Source organism: Bipolaris victoriae (genome assembly GCF_000527765.1).
Source record: "Bipolaris victoriae FI3 unplaced genomic scaffold scaffold_7, whole genome shotgun sequence".
Taxonomy (NCBI): domain Eukaryota; kingdom Fungi; phylum Ascomycota; class Dothideomycetes; order Pleosporales; family Pleosporaceae; genus Bipolaris; species Bipolaris victoriae.
Window position 1 is genome coordinate 307,552 of NW_014575385.1, and position 25,899 is coordinate 333,450.

General features: G+C 52.4%; 9 protein-coding genes across 9 annotated transcripts; 4 read left to right on the forward strand and 5 right to left on the reverse strand.

The window, feature by feature from the left end:
• Positions 1 to 125: 125 nt before the first annotated feature.
• On the forward strand, positions 126 to 4,094 carry COCVIDRAFT_22836 (hypothetical protein; the record flags this gene model as incomplete). Its single annotated transcript, XM_014705604.1, has 1 exon — positions 126 to 4,094. One exon carries the CDS (start codon positions 126 to 128, stop codon positions 4,092 to 4,094), a length of 3,969 nt encoding a protein of 1,322 aa, XP_014561090.1.
• A 177-nt stretch (positions 4,095 to 4,271) lies between these two features.
• On the reverse strand, positions 4,272 to 6,306 carry COCVIDRAFT_22837 (hypothetical protein; the record flags this gene model as incomplete). The annotated part of the gene is made up of 2 exons (XM_014705605.1): positions 4,272 to 6,229; positions 6,300 to 6,306. 2 exons carry the CDS (start codon positions 6,304 to 6,306, stop codon positions 4,272 to 4,274), a joined length of 1,965 nt encoding a protein of 654 aa, XP_014561091.1.
• Positions 6,307 to 7,327: 1,021 nt separating this feature from the next.
• On the reverse strand, positions 7,328 to 9,473 carry COCVIDRAFT_12269 (hypothetical protein; the record flags this gene model as incomplete). The annotated part of the gene is made up of 2 exons (XM_014705585.1): positions 7,328 to 8,003; positions 8,053 to 9,473. 2 exons carry the CDS (start codon positions 9,471 to 9,473, stop codon positions 7,328 to 7,330), a joined length of 2,097 nt encoding a protein of 698 aa, XP_014561071.1.
• A 1,260-nt stretch (positions 9,474 to 10,733) lies between these two features.
• Positions 10,734 to 13,577, reverse strand: COCVIDRAFT_33897 (glycoside hydrolase family 3 protein; the record flags this gene model as incomplete). The annotated part of the gene is made up of 4 exons (XM_014705706.1): positions 10,734 to 12,646; positions 12,755 to 12,970; positions 13,026 to 13,427; positions 13,472 to 13,577. The coding sequence occupies 4 exons, from the start codon at positions 13,575 to 13,577 to the stop codon at positions 10,734 to 10,736; spliced, it is 2,637 nt and encodes an 878-aa protein (XP_014561192.1).
• Positions 13,578 to 16,381: 2,804 nt separating this feature from the next.
• COCVIDRAFT_33898 (hypothetical protein) lies at positions 16,382 to 17,468 on the reverse strand (the record flags this gene model as incomplete). The annotated part of the gene is made up of 2 exons (XM_014705707.1): positions 16,382 to 16,935; positions 16,985 to 17,468. 2 exons carry the CDS (start codon positions 17,466 to 17,468, stop codon positions 16,382 to 16,384), a joined length of 1,038 nt encoding a protein of 345 aa, XP_014561193.1.
• Positions 17,469 to 18,600: 1,132 nt separating this feature from the next.
• COCVIDRAFT_87529 (hypothetical protein) lies at positions 18,601 to 19,484 on the reverse strand (the record flags this gene model as incomplete). The annotated part of the gene is made up of 2 exons (XM_014705708.1): positions 18,601 to 19,260; positions 19,431 to 19,484. 2 exons carry the CDS (start codon positions 19,482 to 19,484, stop codon positions 18,601 to 18,603), a joined length of 714 nt encoding a protein of 237 aa, XP_014561194.1.
• Positions 19,485 to 19,614: 130 nt separating this feature from the next.
• Positions 19,615 to 21,994, forward strand: COCVIDRAFT_33900 (hypothetical protein; the record flags this gene model as incomplete). Its single annotated transcript, XM_014705709.1, has 5 exons — positions 19,615 to 19,995; positions 20,050 to 20,659; positions 20,707 to 21,474; positions 21,524 to 21,833; positions 21,883 to 21,994. 5 exons carry the CDS (start codon positions 19,615 to 19,617, stop codon positions 21,992 to 21,994), a joined length of 2,181 nt encoding a protein of 726 aa, XP_014561195.1.
• Positions 21,995 to 22,655: 661 nt separating this feature from the next.
• On the forward strand, positions 22,656 to 23,787 carry COCVIDRAFT_12274 (hypothetical protein; the record flags this gene model as incomplete). Its single annotated transcript, XM_014705586.1, has 3 exons — positions 22,656 to 22,881; positions 22,944 to 23,243; positions 23,303 to 23,787. The coding sequence occupies 3 exons, from the start codon at positions 22,656 to 22,658 to the stop codon at positions 23,785 to 23,787; spliced, it is 1,011 nt and encodes a 336-aa protein (XP_014561072.1).
• A 522-nt stretch (positions 23,788 to 24,309) lies between these two features.
• Positions 24,310 to 25,792, forward strand: COCVIDRAFT_87405 (hypothetical protein; the record flags this gene model as incomplete). Its single annotated transcript, XM_014705710.1, has 5 exons — positions 24,310 to 24,449; positions 24,497 to 24,506; positions 24,608 to 24,908; positions 24,960 to 25,242; positions 25,285 to 25,792. The coding sequence occupies 5 exons, from the start codon at positions 24,310 to 24,312 to the stop codon at positions 25,790 to 25,792; spliced, it is 1,242 nt and encodes a 413-aa protein (XP_014561196.1).
• Between the last annotated feature and the right edge of the window lie 107 nt (positions 25,793 to 25,899).

Sequence of the window (25,899 nt, forward strand, 5' to 3'; positions counted from 1 at the left end):
CATTGACGACGCGCCTTGAACGCGCGATCACCAGGCAGCAAGCACCTAGTTAAAACTCACCTTGAGTGATACAGGCACACACTTTACCTGTCGAAATTGATGGCTCATGCTCATAGAAGAGCGTAATGGGTGTTACTGGCCTCTGGACCGTTTTGCAACCCTGCGCGCGGCCGATTAAGATTGAGACGCTGAACAAGAAACGACTGGCTGTCGATGCGTCCATCTGGATCTACCAGTTCCTCAAAGCCGTGCGCGACAAGGAAGGAAATGCGTTGCGGAACAGCCACATTGTCGGCTTCTTTCGCCGAGTATGTAAGCTACTTTTCATCGGCATAAAGCCTGTGTTCGTCTTCGACGGGGGCGCCCCGGCCCTGAAGCGACAGACTATCCGCCACCGTAAGTCGCGCCGGGAGGGCAGACGAGACGATGCACTCAAGACAGCTGGGAAGTTGTTAGCCATACAAATGCAGAGGGCTGCGGAGGAAGAGGACAAGAAGAGGAAGGAAGCCGCCAAACATTCACGGGAAACCCAACAAGATGAGGAGATACCTGAAAACTTGGTTTATGCAGACGAACTACTCCAAACCCCCCAGGAACGGACACAGAACCGCACATTCAAAAGAAAGGACCAATATCATTTGCCAGATCTGGGCAAATCCATGTCGGAAATGGGCGCTGCGAACGATCCGAGAGTCATGTCTCTAGAGGAACTAGAAGAGTATGCGCGGCAGTTCGACAGAGGCGAAGACATCAACGTTTATGATTTCTCCAAGATCGACTTTGATGGCCACTTTTTCCAAAGTTTGCCCCCAGCTGATCGCTATAATATTCTGAACGCAGCCAGGCTGCGAAGTCGGCTCAGGATGGGTCACTCAAAGGAACAGCTTGATGCAATGTTTCCCGACAGAATGGCGTTCTCTAAGTTCCAGATTGAGCGTGTGCGCGAACGCAATGAACTTACGCAACGCTTGATGAATCTCAACGGCATGAACGACGATTCCTTTGGCAGTGGTGGTTTCAATCGCGTTGCTGGTGAGAGAGACAGGGAGTATGTCCTCGTAAAGAATGACGGGGTTGAGGGTGGTTGGGCCCTTGGAGTGGTCTTAAACAAGGAAGTTGGAAAAGCTCACAAACCAATTGAAGTAGAACTGCCCCAACCCCCAACTAAAGATGATGAGGAATGGGAAGATGATGAGGATTTTGAGGATGTGCCCATAGAAGGCTTGAATCGGCTCCCTAAACCTAAAGCAGGATTGAGTGCCCAGGAAAAAGAAGGTCGCGAGTTCATTGCAAATGAATTGGCAACAAGGCGCCGGCAGCTTTACAGGTCAAGGAAAGAAAACCCAAGACAGTCTGCTCCCAAAAGGGCTGCGCCAGTGGACCAAAACCCCGATTCGTTGTTTCTTGCCGATGAGAACGAAGACCAAGACTGGATGGACGTGCATGCCAATGGCGGTAACGATTTGACCGAGGAGGCGGGCGACGATCTTGAGAACGAACAGTTACAGCAAGCGATTGCATTGTCAATGCAATCAGGAGTACAACAACATCAAGAAACTGCTGAAGAGTCTGAAGATGATCCAGTCCGTGAGGTTTTTCCACAAAGGCGTGCTGAAGAGACTAATCCCTTCGCTGGGACCAAGGGCTCTGGACTTGCTATTGGAAGGCTTGCCAATCAACGCAGTAACAAATTGGCTACGAAGGGCCCTTTTGAAGGCAGTGATAGCGAAGATGAGATGGATCTACAGGCTGCGCTGGCCGAGTCTCGCAAGCCAAAACGTCCTACTAACGTGCAAAAACCATTGTCTAAATCTAACACTCAACCATCTTCATCACCTATCGAATCTGCACCAGGAAAGATCAATTCCTCAGGTTTCGACGGGCCTCTTCCGTTTGAGAGACTCAATCTGGGTAACTCCCTGCTTGGCAAGAAAAAGATGGAAAAATTGGAGGCTGAGAATGCTGGAGGCTTTGAGAAGAACTATGCAGAGGAAAAAAAGATTGCAGCGCCACTTCCGCCTTGGTTCAATGCGTCACGGGATATTGCTTCAGAAGTCAACTCCCAACGACAGGAAGAAAAGTTGCTATGGGAGGAAGCTCGCCAAGAAGAAAAGAGCAGATTCCAGTTCCAAGAACTTCCAAGTTTGCGCAAGCAAGATACGAAGGAAGTCATTGATGTAGATGCACCCGAAAGTCAAAGTCAGAAGCAGGTAATAGAGATTGACTCAGATAATGACGCTGATGTGCAGATGGAGGATGTACAAACTGGAGAAGCCGAGTTGAAGATGGGTGATTTGGCGGACAAAGTTCGAGCAGAGCCACCAAAACCGCTTTCTCCACATCAGCTACCGCCACCTCCTCAAGATCCTACTTTGGTGAAGAAGGGCCCATTCGCCGAGGATTCTGATGAGGAGCCAGTGGACTGGTCGGAGAGTGAGCCGGAAGACGAAAGGCACGCGCGACAGAAAGCAACAAACGATGTGGAGTCAAAGTCAGAGACACGGCAAGCTTCTGAAACACCGTCTGATGAATTTGAAGATGTACCTATGCAGACGGATCCGGCTCCTGAACATACATCTGTCAAATCACCGTCACCTGAATTCGAGGATGTACTTTTGCAAGGTGAATCGACTTCAGCACCCGAGCAGCCAAAGTCTCCATCGCCCGAATTTGAGGACGTCCCGATTAGACAGGAAAAGCCACGTCAACCTCAAAGAGAGTTTTCGCCATTACAGGGTCCAGAAGACCTTACGAAGCCGATTGTACCATACAGTGGCGTTGCTGACGACAGTGTTCCTATAGATATTGTAGAAAGCAACGATTCTGACCAATACTCTGACCCAGAAGATGAAGAGCTATTTGCCTCTCTAGCCAAAGAGGCTGAAGAGCACGCACGTTTCGCCCAGGAACTAAGCAACAACACCGCCGCACGGGTAGACTTTGACGAAGAACTCAAGCAACTACGTGCTCAGCAGAAGAAAGACCGTCGAGACGCCGACGAAGTCACGCAAACAATGATTTCCGAGTGCCAACAGCTCCTCACCTTATTCGGCCTCCCATACATCACCGCACCCATGGAAGCTGAAGCCCAATGCGCCGAACTCGTCAACCTAGGCCTCGTCGACGGCATCGTAACCGACGACTCAGACACGTTCCTCTTCGGCGGCACCCGCGTCTACAAGAACATGTTCAACGCCGCCAAATTCGTCGAATGCTACCTCTCCTCAGATCTAACCTCTGAATTCAGTCTCACCCGCGAAAAACTAATCGACATCGCCCAACTCCTCGGTTCCGACTACACAGAAGGCATCCCGGGCATCGGCCCCGTTACCGCGCTAGAAATCCTCTCCGAATTCAACGATCTGACCAGCTTCAGAAAGTGGTGGGACGGCGTACAAAACGGGTCCATCAAGAAATTAGAAGATGCCCAATCCTCATTTCGACGCCGTTTCCGGAAAAATCAAGCTACCAAGCTTTTCCTACCCGCGTCTTTCCCAGATCCAAGGGTAGCAGACGCATATCTACACCCGGAAGTCGATTCCAGTCCCGAGCCCTTCCAATGGGGCGTCCCTGACCTCGCTGCGCTGCGCGCGTATCTCAGTTCGCAGATTGGATGGAGCACCGAGCGTACGGATGAGGTGCTTGTGCCTGTGATCCGCGATATGAATCGCAGGGAAAAAGAGGGGACGCAGGCGAATATCACGAGGTTCTTTGAGGGGAGTGTAGGGGTGGGGGCGTTTGCACCGAGGGTCAGGGGTGCAGAGGGTGGGCCGAGTGGGAAGAGGAAGGGGAAGGGGGCCGCGGGGAAGAGGCTAGGAGCTGCGTTGACGAGGTTGGCGGAGAGGGAGGGGGCGAGGGGGGGAAGTGAGGGCGAGAGCGAGGAGGGTGTGGAACGGGATGAGGGTGCGAATGGTGGGAGGAAGAAGAGGAAGGTTGGGACGAACAAGGCTGCGGAATTGGCGGAGAAGGAAGATCAAGGTACAGGCGAAGATGGTGGAGAAGATGATGAAGATGATGAAGATGACGAAGATGAATTATACGAGGAGCCTACGAAGAAGAAACCTAGGAAGACGCGAAAGGCAAAGGCAGTGTAGAATTAGTACCTTGAAAAGAAAAAAAAAATGGCCATAACTCGTCAGCTTCACCAAGCATCAATTCACCTTCTTCAAATAAGATCAAAAACAACAATAAAAGATTCCTACAAAATGGTATCACGCCATTTTACTCCTATATCTTGAAAAAAAATACCCAATGATTATGACAAGAGAACCTCAAAGCTTAACTCCTCCACCTTCGATCTTTTTCAAATCATCCTTCGTAAAACGAACATAAGCACCGTCCCTAAGCCAATACAAGACATCGCCTTGGCCCTCCACAACCTCAGGATCAATACCTTCCTTTTGCAACAAATGCTTCTGCTGTTTATTCGTGCCCGTGAGCTGCATCTCCTTCGTAACGCGAATCCAAATCGGGGCCGCAAAAGCTGGCAACTGGCTCTTGACATGCTGGGCCAGAGACGTCAGGACCGCGTCGGAAGGAGAGGTAGACTGGTCTTTGAACACGACTGCGGCACAGCCTGCGCGGCCGTCGTGGCGCGGGACCTGGACGCCGTAGACGTTTGCTTCGGCGACAGCGGGGTGTCTGCCGAGGACTTCGCTGACTTCAGCTGTAGAGACGTTTTCTGCTTTCCAGCGGAATGTGTCGCCGATGCGGTCGACGAACCAGAAGCGGCCTTGGTCGTCCCAGCGCATAAGGTCGCCAGTGCGGAAGTATGCGTCTCCTTTCTTCTTGACGTCGCGGATGATCTTGCTGTTTGTTGCTTTTGAGTTGCCGTAGTAGCCTTGAAAGGCCTTGGTGATGTCTGTGGCATCGAGCTTGCTGAGCATTTCACCCGGTTCGTTATAGTCGCAGATTTTGCATAGGCCTGTTTTGGGGTCACGGATGGGCTCTGGCGGGTCAGAGTCGGGGTCCAGGCGTACGAGGCAAAGTTTCTGTCCCAGGAGCGTGTTGACTATTGTGCCGTTACGTGCAATCGCACCGGTAGAAAAGGAGTTTGTCGAGAGGTTGAAGAGCCCACTAGGTGCTTCTGTTGCGGCATAGAATTCGTAAACGGTCTCTATGCCAAAGCGCTCCTTGAAAGCTTCCCAGACGTCAGGGCGTAAGCCGTTACCGAACGCTGCGCGGAGCTTGTGCTGTTTGTCTTGGGGCGATGGAGGAGCGGAGAGGAGGTATCGGCACGTTTCGCCAACATATTGGAGGATGGTGGCATTGGAAGAACGGATTTCGGGCCAAAAGGTCTTGTGAGAAAACTTCCTCGACAAGCAGATGGTGGTTCCAGCGCGGAGGGTGGCGCATAGACCTAGGATTGAAGCTGAGCTGTGGTACAGCGGCATAGATGTGTACAGAATATCGTTCTTGAGTCCGACCCAAACTGACCCAGCCATGGAAGCACCAACACATCGGCCCCATGACATCAAGGCAGGCTTAGGGAGACCTGTTGTGCCAGATGTATAGATGAGCATGGCCATGCTTGTGCGTTCCTTGACTGAGCGAACTGAATCAGGGAAGCGCGTTGGCAGTTGTGTGAGAATGTGAGATGCCAATGCACCGTCAAAGAAGATGACTTCAACCTGTCGCTGAGCCTGCTTCTCGATAGATGGCGGGACATCAGACTCGACTTCAAATGTATACTCGAGCTTGTCCGTGTTATCCGTCCGAGTGAGGCCTTGTTCCCTCAGTGCATCCTCGTTGAAGTTGGCCTTGAATTCTTGATCCACAAGCACCAACTTGGCCGTACTCGTCTTGATGGTATGTACAAGCGGTTTGCCCGTGAGGTTGTAGTTGATAAAGGCCGGGCTTGCGCCAATGCTCCAGAGGCCAAACCACACCCATACGAAGACGTCGGAGTTTATAAAGTCCATGGCAACAATATCGCCTTTCTCCACGCCCTTGCTCTTCAGCCATACTCCATAGCGGAGCACAACATCATACGCCTGCGCATATGTCCACGAATTTCCCTGGAAGATGATCCAAGTGTGGTTTGCTCGTGACGATTTAGCATGTGATTCGAGTTCGTAAAAGAGGTTCCAAGTGTCGCGTCGTTGGCGGACTGCGCTATCGATGGAGCTGCGTACGAGGGCAGATAGCAGCGTCAGGTCGTAGGTGAAGCCATGGCGACCGTTAAGGTATGCGAGTCCAGCGGCGGCTGCGGGAAGCGCGAGCGGAAGAGCTGCGATGACAAGACCGATTAGCAGGTGGTTAGGGATGCAAGGTGATGTACGAAGTTAGATCGCGCTTACCTGACATGATTAGCGGTCAATAGGCAAAAAGTATACAGTAGCAAAAACACCGAGGTTCGATATCGCGATATCGGGTGTTGTGAGGAAGGGGCTCGCCAGCGCGATGTACGATTCAATCGTAGGACGCATCATGCCTTTCATCGTCGACTAGTGACGGTTGACCCCAGCTGAATAGTGGAGCTGAGAAGCAGCCGAGGCAAGTCGGTCGGGGACGCCCTGCCAATCCGTCGCGCAGGCCATAGACCATCCCTCTTCCGAGCTTCCCCTCATTGCCCTGGCCTGGGCAGCGTCTCACCCTGTTGATACAACGACCTATGGCGCTCGCTTGCACTGTAAGCGGAAAGACAACGGTGCCCAAGATGATCTTGCGAACAGTTGGTAAGCATGACCTTGCGTGGACTCCCCTGACTCGGAACACCCACTTGACAAAGGCATGATCTGCTCGATGATGTGATGCTTTCGACCATGTTCGAACAAAAGCAAAAGAACAAGACGAGGGTACATGTAACTGGGGTAAAGAGACACGTTTCGAGTGTGTGTCTTGTGACAGGCAAGAGCCTCGATTTGTCACCACCAAGCTCCGAAAGGACTATATACGATGTCACGTGCCAACGCGTTGAGTGAAGCATCCGGCCGACCGCGTGCCGGGTCCCGTACAGCCAAGGTTTGGGACAAGATCAAGTTTAGAGTGAAGAATGGATTACGATATACAAGAAATATCTAGCGACGTACGCGAGACCTATAGCTTTAAAGGGCAACTATATAGGCAATGATCTGTATCCAATTCCATCCTTCCCTCACCCCACCCATATCCCAAGGTATCCCCCAAGACTATGATTTGCGCCAAACAATCGCTCCAGAAAATGCTATCGGAGAAGTGAAGGTATAAAAACAAACAAACATAGCGCCATTGAACAAGAGTTTTACCAACAGCCTACCGACTTCGCGAATTGGTGATGTAGACATTACAGGAATGCGAAGCCCTGTCGTCAAACCTACCCCATGACAATAGGCCCACTCACTCTCGTCTACCGTACGGCCTCACCTTCCGTCTTTGGCGTATCTAGCTCTGCAGCTGGAGCCTCTACCTCTGGCACTGGACTAGGTGCCTTTACCGTTTCGTGCGACGTCTCATCAGCGGGGGCTTCTTCAGCTACCTGTTCAGTAGTCTCAGACTCCTTTGGGGCTTCTTCTTCCGCCTTGTGCTCTTCCTTGTGCTCCTCCTTGTGCTCCTCATCGCCATGGCCGTTGGTGACAGCTGCCTTGGCCTTGGATGCGACATCTTCAACCTTGGAGGCAACTTCCTCCGCCTTCTTCTTTCCTTTTTGTAGGGTGCTAGGCTTTGAGGCGCCGGGGGCTTTGTGTGGTGGAGAAGCAGGCTTCTCATGAGTCTTGCTGGAGCTAGCTGCAGTTGGGCGCATCATACGCTCAAGGAAACCGCCCTTGGGTGCGGTGCTTGTGGTCGAGGTACGGGACTCCGGTCGCTTTGGTGCACTGGGCCCAACTGAAGGACGAGGGGCCTTGGTGGTGGTGGTGGCGGGCTTGGGTGGAGCGCGTGTGGTAGTGGCAGGTTTCTTTGCAACCTTGGGTTCTTCGCCATGCTTCGCAGCAGAGGCCGCAGTAGGTGCGGTCAAACGCGAAGGCAGACCGACGGGGCGTGTGGGCGATTTGGGTGCTGGCTTCTTGAAGCCGGTTGGTGAGACGCTAGACTGAGGTCAGAGCTATGAACTGTGTGGAATTCAATTGTACATACCTTTTACGGAGAGCAGGAGGGGCGGGCTTGGAAGCGGCAGGCTTCTTGGTCTCTGTAGATGCTGCTGCTGGCTTAGTCTTGGATGCAGCGCTGGCAGTAGGTGCAGTAGCTGAGGATGCCGCTGGGCGTAGGGAAGAGCGGCTCGTCTTGGTAGTAGGGGTCTTAGCAGCCGGGGCCTTTGCAGCAGGAGCAGGAGCCTTTGTAGCAGGGGCCTTAGCGGCCTCCTTAGGGGCTGCCGGCTTGGATACCTTTGCTGGACTGGGCTTGGGCGCTGGTGTGGCCGACTTGGTCTTCGGGGGAGTCTTGGGTGCTGCTTTTGGGAGAGGGCTCTTTGGGAGAGGGCTCTTTGCGGATGCGGGTAGCGCCTTGGAGGCCTTAGCAGTAGAGATTGTCGAGGGCTTCTTGACATCTAGCTTCTTAGCTGCAGGAGTTCCATTGGTCTTTGCCTTGCTGTCAGCGGGCTTGGAAGTCTCCGCTGCTGGAGCCTCATCAGACGCAGGGGCCGCCTCCTCGGTGATAGTGGGCACATCCGTGGAAGATGCAGTCTCAGTCTTGTCTGAGGTTTCGGCGGGCTGAGCGTCAGCTTGAGGCTCTTCTTTGGTAACAGCAGGCTCCTCAGCAGTTGCAGTCTTCTCCTCTGCGATAGCAGCTTCTGCAACAGCTGCCTCCTCTTTGATGGCGGCTTCCTCAATGGCAGCTTCCTCCGCGGCAGGAATGCTTTCCTCAAATGCAGCTTCATCTTGTGCAGGTGTGTCGTGTTCCACAGCAGCTTCGTCCGTGGGGGCTGCCGGCCTCAGTGCGAGATCTTCCTGGGCGCCCGTGGTAGGCTTGTCCGGATTTTCAGCGGGCTGAGCGGGAATCTGTTGTGGGGATGGCATTGGGGAGATTTCGGCGTCGTCAACGGCGTTTTCTTCGGGTTGGGTTGGTGTCTGCTCAGCCTGGGGCTCAGAAGCTTCTGCAAGGTCGGAGGCCCTAGGCATGTCGGTGGATTCTTTTTCCTCTGCCTTTCGGTCAAGAGGAGCCGATAGCGAGGATTCTCTTGATGCGACGGCCTGCTCGGGAACAGCCTCGGGGATAGCCAGGCTCTTGGCGCGCTCTTCCTTCTCGTCGCTGACAATCTTCTTGAGATCAGCGAGCTCCTCGGGCCTGTCCTCGCTGATGCTGAAGCTCTCGCGGCGGTGTGCAACGGTGCTGTTGGACGGGGTGCCCTTTGTCTGGCCGAGGTCGGTGGGCGTGTAGGCGCTCGTAGGAGGGAGCGAAGGCTCGACGGGGACAAAGGAGGCGCGTACCTTTGACCTGGGGCGGTCGTCGTTATCTCCTGGGGCGGAATGGTCTACTGGGGAGCGACCGCGGGGCTCGGGTGAGGCAGCGGCGTTGGAGTTTTCGAACATGGCGCGCAGATTGCGCACGCCGTTGGACATGCTGAGAGACGACGAAGCAATCGTCAATTTGCAATCGGCTGTGTGGTGTCGAGGAGCGCAGTCGCCGTAATGTAAGTTAAGTAATATGGGATACGTGTGAGAAGTCGGTGGTCCGCGCCTGAAACCCGGGCAATTTGTTTATGTACAAGCAGTGACGACTTGGTGGCAGGGATGCGTGGAGCGTCCCACAAGAACGCAACGCTTACAACAGACAGCAGAGGGTTTCAATTGATGATTCAAGTAACGGGATTTTGTTTTGGACAGACGAGCAGTGCGGTGATGGTAGATGAACCCCTGGGGAAGCTGGTACAGCAAGGAGTCCAAGGTGCTGTCCGGAGTAACCATAACGACTGCACCAGCTCCTAAACGGGCCTAGCGCCTGTGACGTCTGGCCTCGCTCTGGCCCTCGCCACGGGCTTCATAGCACAAAACGCCCGATGCACATACACACTCACCCTCACTGTCATCTAACCATTAGACCCCTCGGCACGCCCAATTCACCCTGAAATTACCTCACCACACTCCCTTTTGCAGACTCCCCTGCACAGCTTCGTTGGCCATGCACATGCGACTCGACTGGCGCCCTTCCTCAAACCACGCACCAGTCTCGTGCAAACACGGTAGCATCTTTCTGGAGCACTCGACGCATGACGTGTATTAATAGCTCTCCTCGTCGTGTTCCAGCCTTACAGGGACACAAGGGACGACCATTGTACTAGTATGCACATACGTAGTAAACTCCCACGCGACAGTCAGGGATAAAGATGCTCGAGTCAGGCCAATCACGTCGCTTCTGCGCATGAATCCCTCGCAATCTCCTCGGGCTCGGCCAATCAAGAGCATCCATCGCCGGTATGTTCACTGCCTCACGTGAGCCCCCTGATCGCTTGGATAGCTCTTTGTCCTATGGATATTGCGTGTGACATGTGTCGAGTCTTTCACAATTGCCAAAAGCTTTGTGGAAATGTTTCTTTCCTTCGGCAGGACAGAAAATAGTATCCGGCTTGGCTCGCTTCTGGATAATTCAAACGGGGGTTCCCCTTTCAATATGCTGGTGGTGACATTACCCCGTTCTGCATGTGACAGGCAGCCGGAACCTTTTGGACTGGAATTGCCCAACACGAGATGTGTTCAGAACTTTGTGAATTATCGGACCGGAATAGCACTCATTCAATATCGGTAACTTGATTAACTATTAACTAATAAAGTCATTCGTTATAGGAAAGGCCTCACTCATGTCGTTAGAGCAAAGAGAACCCCTCAGACAGGGCTCGTCTGATCTCCCTGGCAACGTCCCGTAGCCGTACCGCACCTCAGATGCAAGTCATCCGAAGACCCACCAATCCAAACCCCATAGTCACCACTCACAGCAGGGACAACCCAATTTTGCTCCACGACATCCCACACGCTAAGGTCCTTCCTTGTCAGTCGCATCTTCAACGTCTGGCTAGCTCCAGCCGCAAGGGTAGACGTCTTTGCAAAGTCTCGGAGCTGGATGATGGGCGTGTCGACCGTGCTCTCGCTGGGGAACTGCAAGTAGAGTTGTGCAACAGCCTTGCCGCTACGGCTGCCGGTGTTGGTTACCTTTACAGCAACATCGTATGCCACATCGAAAAGCGCGGGGTTACCACCTTGTGCGCCACCTGCTGCAGGTCCGGGCTTCTGCTCATTGGAGTATCCCGCAGGATAGGGGTATGTCGAAGGAGAAGCTCCTACCTGCGCAGCAGCATCGGCGTCGTTCTTGTCAAGCCACGAATACAAGTAGCGCCAGATGCGGTTGAAGTTCGCAGGCCAGTATGCCTCAGAAGCAGGCGGGATCGCGGTCGAGTATGACGGTGTTGTGCCCTTTGCTGGTCGTGCTGGTGGGGTTCTGGTGAGTGGCGTCACAGGGGTGATTGTGGCGTCGGAAAAGGAGAAGGTCGTGTAGCTGAGTCCGTGGCCAAAGGCATAGCGGGGTGTGATGTTGGCCTTGTGGAAGTGACGGTAGTCAATGTACAGACCCTCTGTAAACGTGTCTTGAGGCTGACCCAGTTGGTATCCAACAAGCTTTACAGAGTTGCCAAAGTCGTCCTCGGCATTGGGCAGGGTGTAAGGCAAATGACCAGAGGGAGAGACATCGCCGTACAGCACCTGCATCAGAGAGTTTCCTGCTTCTTGGCCGGGCAAATGAGCGAATACGATTGCCTTGACTGAAGGAAGGTCATGCCATTCGTTCATAAGGATGACGCCGACAGTGTGCACAACAACGACGACATTCGAGTACTGAGCAGCAACATCCTTGATCAGTTTGTCGCCATTGTGCCATAGGTTCAGGTTGGCAGAAGTTCGGTCTCCTGGGTTGCCCTCAACCGTGATATAGTTTTCTCCCGAGTCGGCAGTCACAAAGACAACAGCAGTGTCGTTTGGAGACGGATTCGAGTTGCCCGGGAAGTTGTCAGTGTTGAAGAACTGGTAGTTTGCACCGCGAGCCTTGAAGCCATCAATGGGCGAGTCCATGTATGGGTAGCGGGCGCTGCCGCTTCCCCAGCCCATTCCCAAGGTACCCTTGTTGCAACCCTGATCAGCGCACGAGTTGATACCATCTGGGTTCTTCTCGGCATCTGTTCCAAAGATCTTAAGTGGGGCACTCGCGGCCAGAGGAAGAATGTTGTCCTGGTTCTTCAACAAGGTAATGGCATCACGAGCTACCTCACGCGCAACCTCGGCGTGATTGCCCTGGACATCAACAAATTCGTTTACCACACCCGAAGGCGAGATGAGTGCACCAGGGTAGAGCGGACCCTCGGCATTCTGGGTGTTGGTGTCAAAGTTGGGCCTTGGATAATTTTGGTCCTGGCCCATCTGGAAGTACGTGGCCAAGATGCGTGTCACGGCATCGTTGACACGGTCCACCGGAACCGAGCCGTTCAGTACCGAGCGGGTCTGTTCGTACATCCAGTAAGAGTTTCCGAGAACAAGAGGAATGTCATTGCGATCGCCAGGCATGGACATGTCCAGACCAGCGAGGGTTGAGCTGACGCCCGAGATTTGAGATAGCCAGTCAGACATGACGAAACCTTGGAAGCCGAGCTCATCCTTCAGGAGACCGTTGATCATGTAGCTGTTTTGCGCGCATGCGCTTCCGTTGACAGCATTGTAGGCGATCATTACTGAGCCAACGCCGGAACGTACACCTGCATTGATATTAGCTGTGATGTGCTTTGGCTTGCAACTTTCCATCCATTCCAGTAGTGTGAAGAGACACACGTATACTGGCGATTAAAGGAACTGGTTCAACCTACCTTCTGCAAAGGGCCAGAGGTAAAGCTCGTGGAGAGTGCGATCATCAACATTTGAGGAAATGCCTGGCTTAACAATATTCCACATGCGATACATTTCCTGCTCGTTCGCAATCAAATGCTTGATTGTAGCAATGACGCCAGTGCTCTGAATACCTTCTACAGACAGAGCACCTCCAAAGGCCTGAAGAACCGGGTCAGAGCCAAAACCCTCCCAATCTGTAACAATTGTAAGTAATCTGCCTCTCAAATATGTATTGTTCCGGATACATACTTCTGCCACCTCGCGGCTTGCGTCCAAGAGGTCCTACACTTGGTCCCAAATGGATGTTGACTCCCTTTCCGCGGAATTCCTCTCCAATAGCGACCGCACGTCGGTAAATGAGATCCTTGTCCCAGGTCGCTCCAACGGTGATGCCTGCCGGGAAAGCAGTGTTGTGGTCGGTATTTCTCACACCCAACGGACCATCTTGCAAGCAAAGCTGTGGAATGCCTACTCTCAAGGCACTACCAGTGTTACCCACGCAGCGGCCCATGAAGATTCCCGTTCCAGCTGTGAGATTGGTTTTCTCAGCAAGCGTCATGTTGGAAACAAGAAGAGAAGCCTTTCGGTAGCTCTCTGCCCAGTCCGACACCCATCCTCCATGGGGAGCTTTTGGCGGAATGTTAGCATGTACTACCAAACGACTTGCAGATTTGAAAGCGTGTTCGCACACATACCAGGATAGTATGGCGGCGCAACATAGCCAGCAGGCACAGGATCACGCTGCTGAATAGCAGCGCCAGCCGCGAGTCCGGAGAGAGACAAGAAGAGAAGGGAGGCCATGATTCCAAGACCGACGTCTGGCAATAAAAATAAGGTATCCCCTCAACCCAAACTGTTCACTGGAATCCCTCCAAACATTTCCAAACGGAGGGCGCGAAAGCCACCCATATACATAGTCCCTCCCCTCTCCCTCTCTCTCTCCCCTTACCCATGACGCAAACCCCGCAAGAGCCCGCCATTGCCTGCCTGTGTGACCACCGCGCCCCCCTCCCATTCCCCAAAACAGAAAGCACAATCGCGCTAGCAAGTAAAGTAATTAGCACATTGGGAAATGGTGATGAGCAAACTACCATCCCAGCTGACGTCCGGACAGAACGTTTGTAGACATATGCCCGAAGGCAGGATTATTATCTGCGTTTTGCGCGACTGGGGGGTTGACGGCCCCGAGATTGGGGCGCGCTGGCTTGCTGCAGCGGGTTGCGCCCGTCCGGATAATGATCGGCTTGTTTTTTTTTAAGCAAACGGGACGCAGGTACAGGGGTTACGAAAACGGCGTTGCGATCTCTAGGTAGAAGAGCGAGAAAGCAAAAAAAAGCAAAACTAATAGGTGGTGGAGTTGAGTGTTGCAGCGAATGAAATGTCACGAGTTAGATATTTGTCGTTGGAGCTACGTAGATAGAGTTCGTAGGCGTGTATGTGTATAGTACGCGGATTGCTTAGTTTCGTAGCTGAACAAGGGACAACAAAAAAAAAAGGTCTCCTGAGCTGAAAAGGTAGTACGTAGTAACAAAACTCGCGGGCTCGGATCAAACGGGATCATCGCGTATTGACCGAGTCGTTTTGCGATGATTGATCGCACGACATAAGCAATCGCCAGGTCCCTTGCTTTTTTGGGGTGAGGGGCCCGACCGCCATATCCCAAACTCATGCAACTCGACAAACATCGAACGTTGTTTGGTGGATCGATAACTTATTCCACCGCCCGCCGCGGCGCCACGGCGGCCTCCTCCCCATACAGATACATAACCATATAACCTGCCCAGCCTCCTCCCGATATATGTAACTACTCTTTTTCCAGCTGCGGTGCTTCCCACACCCCCGTCACTTTGCATGTGCATCTACCTACTAAGCAAGTATACGCACACTACATGCGCCGAGCCCGGACCGGGGGAGAGACCCCAGCAAAATTCCGTTTTGCCCGACCTATTGATCGGCAAAAAGGGCCAATTTTGCGGGGGGTTCCAAAGCACCATATACTAACAATGCTAACACACGGGATGGTGCCCCGCGAGTAAGAAAACCGCCGTTAACGTGACATGTGTGTCAAAGTAGGGTACTAGGGATGCGTTGGTGATCGATAAAGTGATGGACAGGTACCAAAACTCGGTTCCGTCTTTTGACAACACCGACGAGACAAGACTAGTTTCAAGCCCTTTTCCCATGTGAAGAGCGTTTTCTTACTTACCCGTTTTCTGTCAGAGCGGGTGCATCCCCCCCAGCCACGCCGGTTTTGTATGCTTGGTCCGGTACTTATGTAGTGTGTACTGTGTAGTGTGCTGTCGGTCGAGTGTAGCGATGCGCATGACTTTGTTTTCGCGTTTTTTCAATGAGTCGTATATTATGCGTGGGGAAGGGGTACGTGGTTGTTTTGGGACTGTGAGTATCGAAAGAGGGCTTAGCGGTGGGTGCGCTAACCTGGTTGCTGGCGCCGAGTTGGGTGTGTATAGTAGGTGGGCGTGGGCTATTTAGTGTGTGGGTGGTTACACGGCAGTGGGCGTGCAGTACCTTGCTGCGGAAGCAGGAACCGAGGATGTTTGGGGGGGTTGTGGCTGTCACGAGATAGGATGGGGGGATTTTACTTGTCTACACACCGTGACGTCTGGTCATGCTACAGACATGCAATTTGGGTTTCTTCGGATGTTGCGAGGGTAGGCTTGTATCTCCTTGGCGTATTTTCTACATGCGCAATGGCTTTTCACTTCATTCACATGCCAATTGTATCAAATGCATCCATTGGCAAGTAGCTTGGTCTTGCAGAGCCACGGAAAGATAGATAGCTACGGATAATCGGTAGCCCTAACGGTGGGCATGACAAGCAAGCCAAGTCCAGATATCAATACCCCCGTCTGAGTTTGGCATCCCTGTACATATCTCAATAATATGGAGCTGAATTGGCAGGTGCGACGGACTTCAACCATGTTCGCATCTGCTGCCACGTGAGCATCGAGTATCACGTCGATCTTCGCCTCTCGCGGTACGGCATACACAATGACAGCCAATGGCGCAAGTACTACAACTGACTAGAGAAGCCAAGAAAATATCATTGAATGCCTTCACACATGTCAAAACACACAAGGGTCCTATTTGAGAATCGTGATCTGTTTGGATGGAACCGGATTACACTACAGTGAGCCCGCTCATGCCATCCGTCCATGCCATGCTGGTGCTTTCACCTCATAAATATTCTGCAGAATAGAGACTGCAGCCATACCGATATATGCCATTCCACCACGTACGCCATGAAATGAATCCTATCATCTAGAAACGCCTAGGATTAAAAGCAAGAAACCATCGCAATGAGGGCTAACGCTGTAGCTCTCCTTTTTGGTACATGTGAACTCCCCCATGCATGCCCCCCCCTTGTAAGGATATGAAAGACCCCGAGATGATGCGCGGTCTGAGACGCGCGAAGATGCCGACCTCCTATTCGAGATTTCGACTGCCGAAGAAGCGCAAAAAGTACAAAGACAAAATGAGCGACGTTGGTAAGGTTTGGTAGTGCTTTGAAGTAAGCACTAAAGGACTGGTGGCTGTACTTCTGATGCGTAATTTGAAAGAAAGAAGTTTAGTCATGTAGAGCGCCTTCAGTAGGTGTCTTGAAATAAGGACGGCAAAGTTGCATCTCCCTCTGCGCCATCGCGAAAGGCCAGCATCTCATCATCGAATAAGGCGAAAGTAGTATCCATGTTGAAGTCGATGTCGAACTCCGTATCGAGTAGACCATGACGAATTGACTCAGCGTTGTAGAAAAAGTCGGCAGCCATAGGAGCCTGCGGATATATCTCTGGGAAGACGTTGAGATTGAAGCGATTTGAGACATTTTCAGGACAGGCGGTATCTCCGGTAGCAGCGACGGGGTTTGCAGCAAGCGGTGGCTCGTCCGTAACCTCAGGTGCCGTCGGGATCAAGTTGGGGGACAGCTGGAATTGTATCACTTCTGGAGCCGTAGTTGTGGCTGCAGCTCGCTTCGACTTGCGTGATTGACGTTTCTTCTTCTCGCCAGGCTTCCTCGGAGTGTACTTGTAGTTGGGATGCTGGCGGAGGTGTTCTTCTTTTGCAGACTTGGCGGCGTCCTGCCAGGGCTTTTTGGCTTCAGGAGATAGGTTATGCCAAATGTGAGAGCAACGAGTAGCTAAGACTTAGTTAGTGTATGTTTGTCTGAAGGACGGAGGAAGATTTCTGCTTACAGATCTCTTGAATAGTGAGATGTGGAAATTCGGCCTTTAGATGCTTGTGCATTGCATCTCGGAAAATGATCCAACAGTTCATCGGGCGTGGGGCCTTTTTTAGGCCAGCAGCAACGGCTTTTAGGTCAATCGGGGTTTGCTGAGAAGGCGATGTCTGGGCTGATTGGGGGCTTGATACAACTTGAGATGAGCGCATGTTCTTTGGCATCTGCACTAGAGTATGGTAGTTGTTGCCGCTATCCATGACAGTGATTTCGACAGGAAATCCAGACACTTCGCCTACACAGCGTTTGAAGTGTTCTACCAAGATACCCCCAAAGAGCTGTGGAATGTTGTCTTGAAGAATGACTAAATCATTGCCGTTATGCCAGTCATCCTTACAGCCTTGAACAGCAGCTTTAAAACGTGCCTCTGCAATTTCGACTGCCTCGGCGAGTGAGATGCTGTTCGTAGAAGGAGGAGTAGGGTAGACTGTAGAATCCATTGTTCCCAGGAGTTGGTCTTTGTGTAATGTGAGTAAGAAAGTTAGTCAAAAGCCTTTGTCAAGACTCAGAACAAGAAACAGCTTCAAATTTCTGAAAAAAGTGTGGTGTAGTAATCTCAGAAAACAAAAAGTGAGGTTTGAAACAAAACAAGTCACTCAGGTGCGTCACCACCGCCAAGCTTCAGCAGGCAGTCACTAAGAAAAAAAGGTGTGGCTAAGCCTGGTGATAGCAAACAGTCAGCGCAAAGTTCATCACTCACCGTCAAAACTCGCTTTTGCTTACCTCACTAATACTCAAGGTCGAGGTTTCGTGTATCGTAAGGAGGGGGTTACGTCATTCACCTGCGGTTTGCCGTCTGAGGCAGCAGTCGGCTGTAAGGGGGCGCAGGCAAAACACGCGGGGATGAATGTTAGATAGACGACGGTGAGAGCGAGTAGGCAGGTAGACTGTGGTGCCTGATGCGTGAAGTGCCATTGATGCTGGAGTCACGGGGTGACTAGGTCAGCATAAGGTAAAGCTCGGTAGTTGCTAGGAATGAACAAGCAAGACGTCAACTCACCTTTACTTGCACGAATGGCGGTTTTGAGAGATTGCCTAGTAGTCCTAAATGTGCATTGCTGTGTTTGTCGGGAAGAAAAAGAGCAAGTGACAAGGGGCTGCAAGACCGAAAGTCGTTTGGCTTTTTGACCGCGACTTGATATATGAGACAAAGGAAATAGCCTGACGCCACACGCGGATGAGAACTAAGACAAATGGACGTGATTTGGCGCTACGCGTGCCACAAACCACCGTGGTTCAGGAAGGTACCCCCTTGCATAAGAGACATCTGTAGCGAGACTACAGGGCATTTCGCCACCCTATTTGTCAAACGCACATGGGCTCCGAGGAAACATGGCATTGGTCGTCGAACTTCGATCTGTCTGATTCTGTGAATGTAAGAGGAATCGGACTCTGTCGATCTACTGTACTTTTGGATGCGCATGGTGAAGGAACTACGTTTTCCAGGGACTTTGCATATGCATGTCTTACAAGGGTATTTGGTGCGAGTGTCCAGCTGCTTTCATACTAATGATAACATAGCTTTTGAATACACAACATATAAAACCGCTCACCTGGTGTTAAATAAGGGACTCAATCTGCCGTTCCATTGGGTAGAGCACCTTGGGTGCCTTCTGACAATCTCCAATCTCGCACTTGGCCTTTCCAGTCTGCAATTCGTCCGTCGCGGATCTTTACAATGACAACCCTGACTTCTTCTCCGTCCAGATAGCATTGGGCCCCTGCATTACCCTCTCTTGGCGCATCTCCACTTGCAGCTTCGTTGCCTAGCCCGCCGCTACCCCACAAGCCCTGCCCGCCTGGTGAAGTCGAATAGATATCCTCGGTGCCATCGCTAAAGGTGTTGTTTGCCACATGTTGAGCCTTGTACCATATCTCTTCCTCCGACCCAGAGGGAACCATCTGAGCAACGCCATTGATAGTAGTGCTGATTCGACTCAATGAGGCTGTGTTCATGCCGAGAAGAAGCTCGGCCAGTGATCCAGACCGGGGTGCTGGGCGGGTTGGCGAAGGGGAGCGACCTGGCTGACTTAGAGTGGGTGGCCGATGGGATATCCAATCGTGCACCAATAGAGACACAAGCGAGTTTGATTCCAGGTTCTGAGTCTTGCGGGATGATGCAGGTGTTGTCATGATGATGATTGGACTTGAAGAGTAAGGCGTGTTAGGTAGATATGTGTAGTTCATAAGGGAAACATGAGGAATGTTTTCCGAGCATGTTGCAAGATGAAGCTGTAGCATCTGTCAGAATCTTGCACAAGACCGGAGAGCAGCGATGTCCATTGGGACACGTGATATGAAGATGGGAATAACCAAAGATAGGACCGTAATGACAAGAGATTGCCGAGGAGGATCGATAAGGGAAATGCAAGACAAGACTGCTGACAGGAAGGATAACTCACAAAGCGGGCATTCTGGAGGCATGTTACGACCTCTTCGGGTAAGCTGTTGGACATGCTGGACATTGATACAAGGTGCAATATTGCCCAAGACGAGAGAGAAAGGAGCACGGTCCCGCAAGATAGTCAAAGAATAGCTGCGCGACGCGGGTGATGCTTGGGTCACGGGCTGTGTTTGGTGGGTGGGATGCGACAGGAACCGGGCGGCGGAACGATGACGTTGGAACAGTCCGTGCCATGTCTCCGCCTGATAGGTTGCGCGTCCCCCAAGATGGCCGCTGGCATATATGTAACCACCATGGTATCTGAACCCGCAATGAACGCCCCACCTACACTTGCGCCCGTGGACATGACGGAACCCTTCAACCCGGACTTCAACAGCGCATCCGACCCCGCAAAGGACGGCGCCCTCGGATCCCCAATACAAGAGGCTGCTCCCACAACGTCGGAACAGCGGAGTACTACCCAGGATGCGCATACCCAGCAGCGGGTCCATGAGATCCTACATTCAGACGTGGGCGTCACGACCCTGCTAAATCGCCTCAAAGCCAGCATTTCAAGTGCTAGGGTCAGTGGGCGCCAACTTTGACTATGCAGCCCAACCCGCTCACATACGTGGTAGGACTTTGCGGGCTTTCTGAAGCGCCGGGGCGCCCTCGAGGAGGAACATGCGAGCACCTTGAAGAAACTCAGCCGGGGGACACTCGACGGCGTGCGTAAGCCCGATTCACGACATGAGAGCTATCAGACTCAATTCGAGCAAGTCCTCCACGCCAACGAGCGCATCGCCGACAATGGCACCCAGTTTGGGCTCGCCCTGCATGCCATGCACGAGAACCTCCTGCAGCTAGCCAACAAGATGGATGGAAACCGCAAGACGTGGAAGCAGCAGGGACTGTCTGCTGAGAACAAGGTGCAGGAGGCCGAACGGCTGGCTGAGAAGGCCAAGGCCAAATACGACCAGCTGGCCGAAGATCTCGACCGCGTCAAGACGGGCGACACAGGGGCGGGCAGGAAGTTTGGTCTGAAAGGACCCAAGTCAGCAGCCCAGCATGAAGAGGATCTTCAACGTAAGACCCAGGCAGCGGACCAGGACTACGCCAGCAAGGTGCAGACGGCTCAGGCCTTACGCAAGGAGCTTATAGCCACTACGCGGCCTCAGGCTGTCTCTGCACTACTAGACCTGATCAAGGAAACAGATGCTGCCCTTACCATGGAAATGCAGAAGTTTGGTAAGTATCTCGTCTCTGAAATTGAGACCCAACTGACACCGTGCCAGCCTCATTCAACGAGAAACTCGTGGTTAACAACGGCCAAGTTGTAACACCCCAGCCGCTCAAGGGCAGCACCGCTCACCCCCCTCCCAGCATCAATCAGCTCATTTACCAGATCAACAATGAGCGAGACTTTGAGGAGTTTGTCTTGAGCCAAGGATCCAAAGCGCCTCTTTCCAGAGCGGAGCTTCAATATGTCAAGCATCCGACCCAGAACCAGGGACGATCTCATCCAACCCCGCCAGCTGGAAATGGCCGTCCTTCAATGCAGCTGCAGAGCCAACCCCCGCCGACCTTCTCGACGCCGCAGCCAGACCCCCACCCTACTTCGCCCTTGCAGCAGAGCTCTTCGCATGTCGAGTCTTCACAGCCGCCTTCATTCGGGACGCACTCGCAGCAGCAGCCACCTCCTTCGTTGCAGCTGCAGCACCACCAACCACAACCGCCTCAGCCAGCACCATACCCAACCAACGCTCCCTATTCACCTACATCCCAGGCTCCTTACCCACAACCGGACTATCCGCGTGGCCCGGTTGGTCAGGCCACAGCACAGCAGACTAGTGGTGTGCTATACCACTCTGGTCAACCTCCTATCAACCCCATCTTTGGTATCACTCTAGAAGAACTGTTCCGGCGAGACGGCTCTCCTGTGCCGATAATAGTCTACCAATGCATTCAGGCCGTCGATCTCTATGGCTTGGAGGTCGAGGGTATCTACCGCATTCCGGGAACCTCGTCACATATCCAGCAGATGAAGGCTTTGTTCGACAGTGGTACGTAGTATAAATGATACACATCAGCGGTTCAACTAACGCAGGGTAGATGCCTCTCAGGTCGATTTCCGCAATCCCGAGTCCTTCCAGCACGATGTCAACAGTGTTGCAGGATTGTTGAAACAGTTCTTCCGCGAGTTGCCTGATCCGCTCCTCACGCGCGAATTCTATGGCAAGTACATTGAGGCTGCGCGTATTGACGATGATACAATGCGCCGAGACTCGATGCATGCTCTGATCAACGCCCTGCCTGATCCGAACTACGCAACGCTGCGTGCTCTTGCCCTGCATCTGCATCGGGTCCAACAATCTTCAGAGATTAACCGCATGAGCACTGCCAACTTGGCCATTTGTTGGGCGTAAGTAAAGACGTACTGAGTACTTGCCGCGCCAGCTAATCATGTACAGACCCTCAATCATGGGCCCCCATAAAGGCAACAACATGGCCGATGCTGGACTTCAAGCCCGCGTGATTATCACCATCCTAGACAATGTGCTTCAGATATTCGACGAGGACTAGACGAGTCGGAAATGTTGGATATGTCACAAATCTCTTCGAAGAGAAATGTTCAATTTGTGCAGGTGACACTGCTTGTGCAGAGTGGTACTCGGCGGCGATCTGCCATCTTTTGCCTTGCAGATGGCTTTATTCCGTAAGCATGGGGCAGTATGGCTGTGCTGTATCAGGGGCATATGACGCGTCGTGTCGAGTTGTATTTGGGCGATAAGGAATATGGGGTATTGGTGGGCAGTGGTAGATATCCATAGTGTGACAGGAGAAGACAGTGCCACTGGGCTGGAAGAAGGCTCGTGCTTGGAGATGGGCCTGACATGGTTTGAATATGAACAGCCACAATGGCCAATATCAATATACGCGAGTCAATTGACCGAGCGATGAAAAGTGCGCTGCTGCCGAACGAGGATTACGTAGATGGCTGAAGGAATCAAGTGGAGACGTATGTCGTCGATACATGCGTAGTGGGGCAGACTTACCCCAGTGCCCCGGGCACGCTAGCTGGGTTGACGGGGGGGAGCTGGGGGGTAATATGTAGGTGAGGGGAAGCTCTAAGTCGCCCAGGGTCCCAAGTACGCCCACGCTGCTTCACCCACCCACACACTTGCTGACATCAACGATTTCTCCGTTGGTCCACCTCTTGGCCTCCTTCTCTACCTTCAACACCATGCTTTCACGTCGTGCTTGTGCCAGCGTGCGTGGCAGGCTAATCCCACAACCAATTGCCACTGTCCGCACGCGAGCTTTTGGTGCTACAACTGCGGCGCAGAGCCCTGCGCGAGCTCCCGCACTTGCCGACATCACGCCAGACAGTGCGGCGAGTTTTAACGAGAAGCAAAAGAAGTTCCGCGATGGCCTAGTAGCAGCCCAGAAGCGAAAGGAGCAGGAGGAGAGTACGTCATAATAACCCCAGCAGCAAACCGACCTTCAAGAACGCTGACATGAGCCATTGCAGAAGAGGCTCGCGCTCGTGAGCATGAGAATGCCAAAAAGAAGGGCGGTGCATTATCGTCCCTCATCTACGGCACACCCGAAGGTCGCGAGCTTGACAAGGACATTGAGCGAAGTTTCTCGCAGGTCCTAGCCCGCGGCAAGTACGTTCATTCGATCGTCTTCCACGAAGTCAAGCAGGAAAACGTTGAAGAGTACACCGAGTTGGTTGGCGGCTGGTATCCCAAGATGGCCTCGATCCCCGAGAACAAGGTCCATCTGGTAGGTAGCTGGAGAACTGAAGTTGGCGACTGCAACACCTTTGGTAAGCTCTCGAGTCTCCGCCATAGCTTGTCTCGTTCCTCTGCTGATCGCACTACACAGTGCACATCTGGGAATACCAGCGCTACGAAGGATACCACGAGTCGCTACACAATATCCAGTCGCATCCCGAATTCCCCGCCTTCGATGCCAAGCTCAAGAAGTTGATCTCCGGCAAGCGCAATTCCCTTATGCAAGAGTTCTCTTTCTGGCCAACTACACCACCACGCCAGCTTGGTGGCATCTTCGAACTACGCTCGTATACACTACACCCAGGCAACCTGCTAGAGTGGGAGACACACTGGCGACGTGGGTTGAAGGCCCGACGAGAGGTCATGGAAGGTGTAGGTGCTTGGTTCGTTCAAATCGGCGACCTCAACACAGTGCATCATCTATGGCAGTTTGCCAACCTCGAGGAACGCAAGATCCGTCGTGAACAGAGCTGGAGCGTGGAAGGGTGGGGCGAGACGGTGCACAAGACGGTACCACTCATTCAAACCATGAAGAGCAGCATCCTCATTCCCTGCTCCTGGAGTCCTGTGGCTTGAGATGCACCCAATGGAAGCAGAACATGACTCGAATTTAGCATTCTACGGGACGAGAATGCAATACTTGTGCACAAGCCAGACCCCTGCTCTCCAGACCGAACACCACTCATCACCGGGCTTCAGAAGTATAGAAGCCTGCTTGGTACATGAACTGATCAAAGCATCACTCAATCGCAGGATTGAGGGGTGGTGTTAGCTCGGTTTAACTTTGCAATATTATGGTTTGATACAATGTATTTATTGAAAGCATACTTTAGTCACCATGCTGGCCATTTTGATTTCAGAACAAGGTTTGCGAGAGTAACGTCTGTCAGTCGCCCAGTGTTTGCCCACGTGTTCGCGCGAGTGCAAGCGTGGCAGGGAAAACAAAGCAGGCCAGAGCGGCGGGGTACGTCATACGATATAACCCCACGCTCGGGCCTCTTCTCCCACGCACACACCGACGCAAAGTTTACTCTCCTCGCTGCGACAACACGACAACAATTGCTAATACCGTCTTGGTCCAGGAGGACTCGCTCTGCAATGGTGTACATTCGACAGGACAAGCTGCCCAAGCTCAAAGAGTACAAGTACTCTGGTGTGGATCACAGTCTTCTCTCGCAATATGTGCTGAAGCCCTTCTACACCCATGTCGTCATCAAATGTTTTCCCATGTGGATGGCGTAAGTGCTGTCACATATCGACCATTTACACTGCTAACCGTGTCCAGGCCGAATCTTGTAAGTATGATGTTTTCGGGACCCTGATCCGCTCTACAAGCAGCCAGTTGAACCCCACCTTGACCGCAAATATTTGGATGAGCACTAACACGGCTGCACAGATCACGTTGACTGGATTCAGCTTCGTTGTTATCAACTTCCTTACTATGCTATGGTATACACCGACGCTTGATCAAGACTGTCCACCATGGGTGTACCTCAGCTGGGCTATTGGCCTTTTCCTGTATCAGACATTTGATGCTGTCGATGGAAGCCAAGCCCGCAGAACTCGCCAGAGTGGTCCCCTTGGTGAATTGTTTGATCATGGAGTTGATGCGATAAACACGACATTGGAGGTGCTGCTATTCTCTGCAGTCATGAATCTCGGCCAAGGATGGAAGACAGTCCTTACACTTTTTGCCTGTCAGTGACATGTGACCTGGCGGATAGAAGTTCACCTACTGACCAGCGCAGCATCATTGACATTCTATGTCCAGACTTGGGACGAATACCACACGCATACATTGACGCTTGGTATTATTTCAGGGCCAGTCGAAGGTATTGTCATACTGTGCATTGTGTACGCCTTGACAGCCTTTCTTGGCGGTGGTAGCTTCTGGCAACGCCCCATGCTTTCGACTTTGGGCATCAAACAATTCGACTTTATCCCGGATGTACTGTACAATATGGCATGGAATGAATGGTACATGGTTCAAGGAGGGTTTGTGCTGGTTTTCAACACCGTTCTAAGGCAAGTGTAGCTCTTCAGATGTTAAGAACCAGACTGACAGGATTAAAGCGCCTTGAACGTCATGAAAGCGCGCCGCGCACGTGGTCAAAAGACACGCGTTGCACTACTTGGACTACTTACATTTGCGGGCGCCTGGGTCCTGATCCCTGCCTACTTGTACCTTCAACCCGTCATTCTGCACCACCATCTGGTACCATTCGTTTTCTACGCTGGTCTGATCAACGCCTACTCGGTTGGAAGAATGATCATCTCCCATCTCACAAAGTCACGTTTCCCAAGGGGCAACGTACTCATCTACCCTCTAATCTTCGGAGTCATTGACTCTCTTGGACCCTGGCTGCAAGAAAACTTTGGTGTGGGCTGGCCGAGCGCTTTGGGTAACGACGTTTATCAAGTAGCATTCGTCTTCATGTGTCTGGGACTCTCTATCGGAGTGCATGGAAGCTTCATTGTGGACGTCATCTGGACTATATGTGATTATCTCGACATCTGGTGTCTTACTATCAAGTACCCATATCAGCCAGTGGCTGAGAATGAAGAAAGGAAGAGTCAGTGATGAGGTGGCTGGGGTTTGGATATATAGAGACGCGTAGATACAAGTAAAAATCACTCTCTGTTACTATCGGACGAATGCTACACTAGCCATACATCTTCCATTATCAC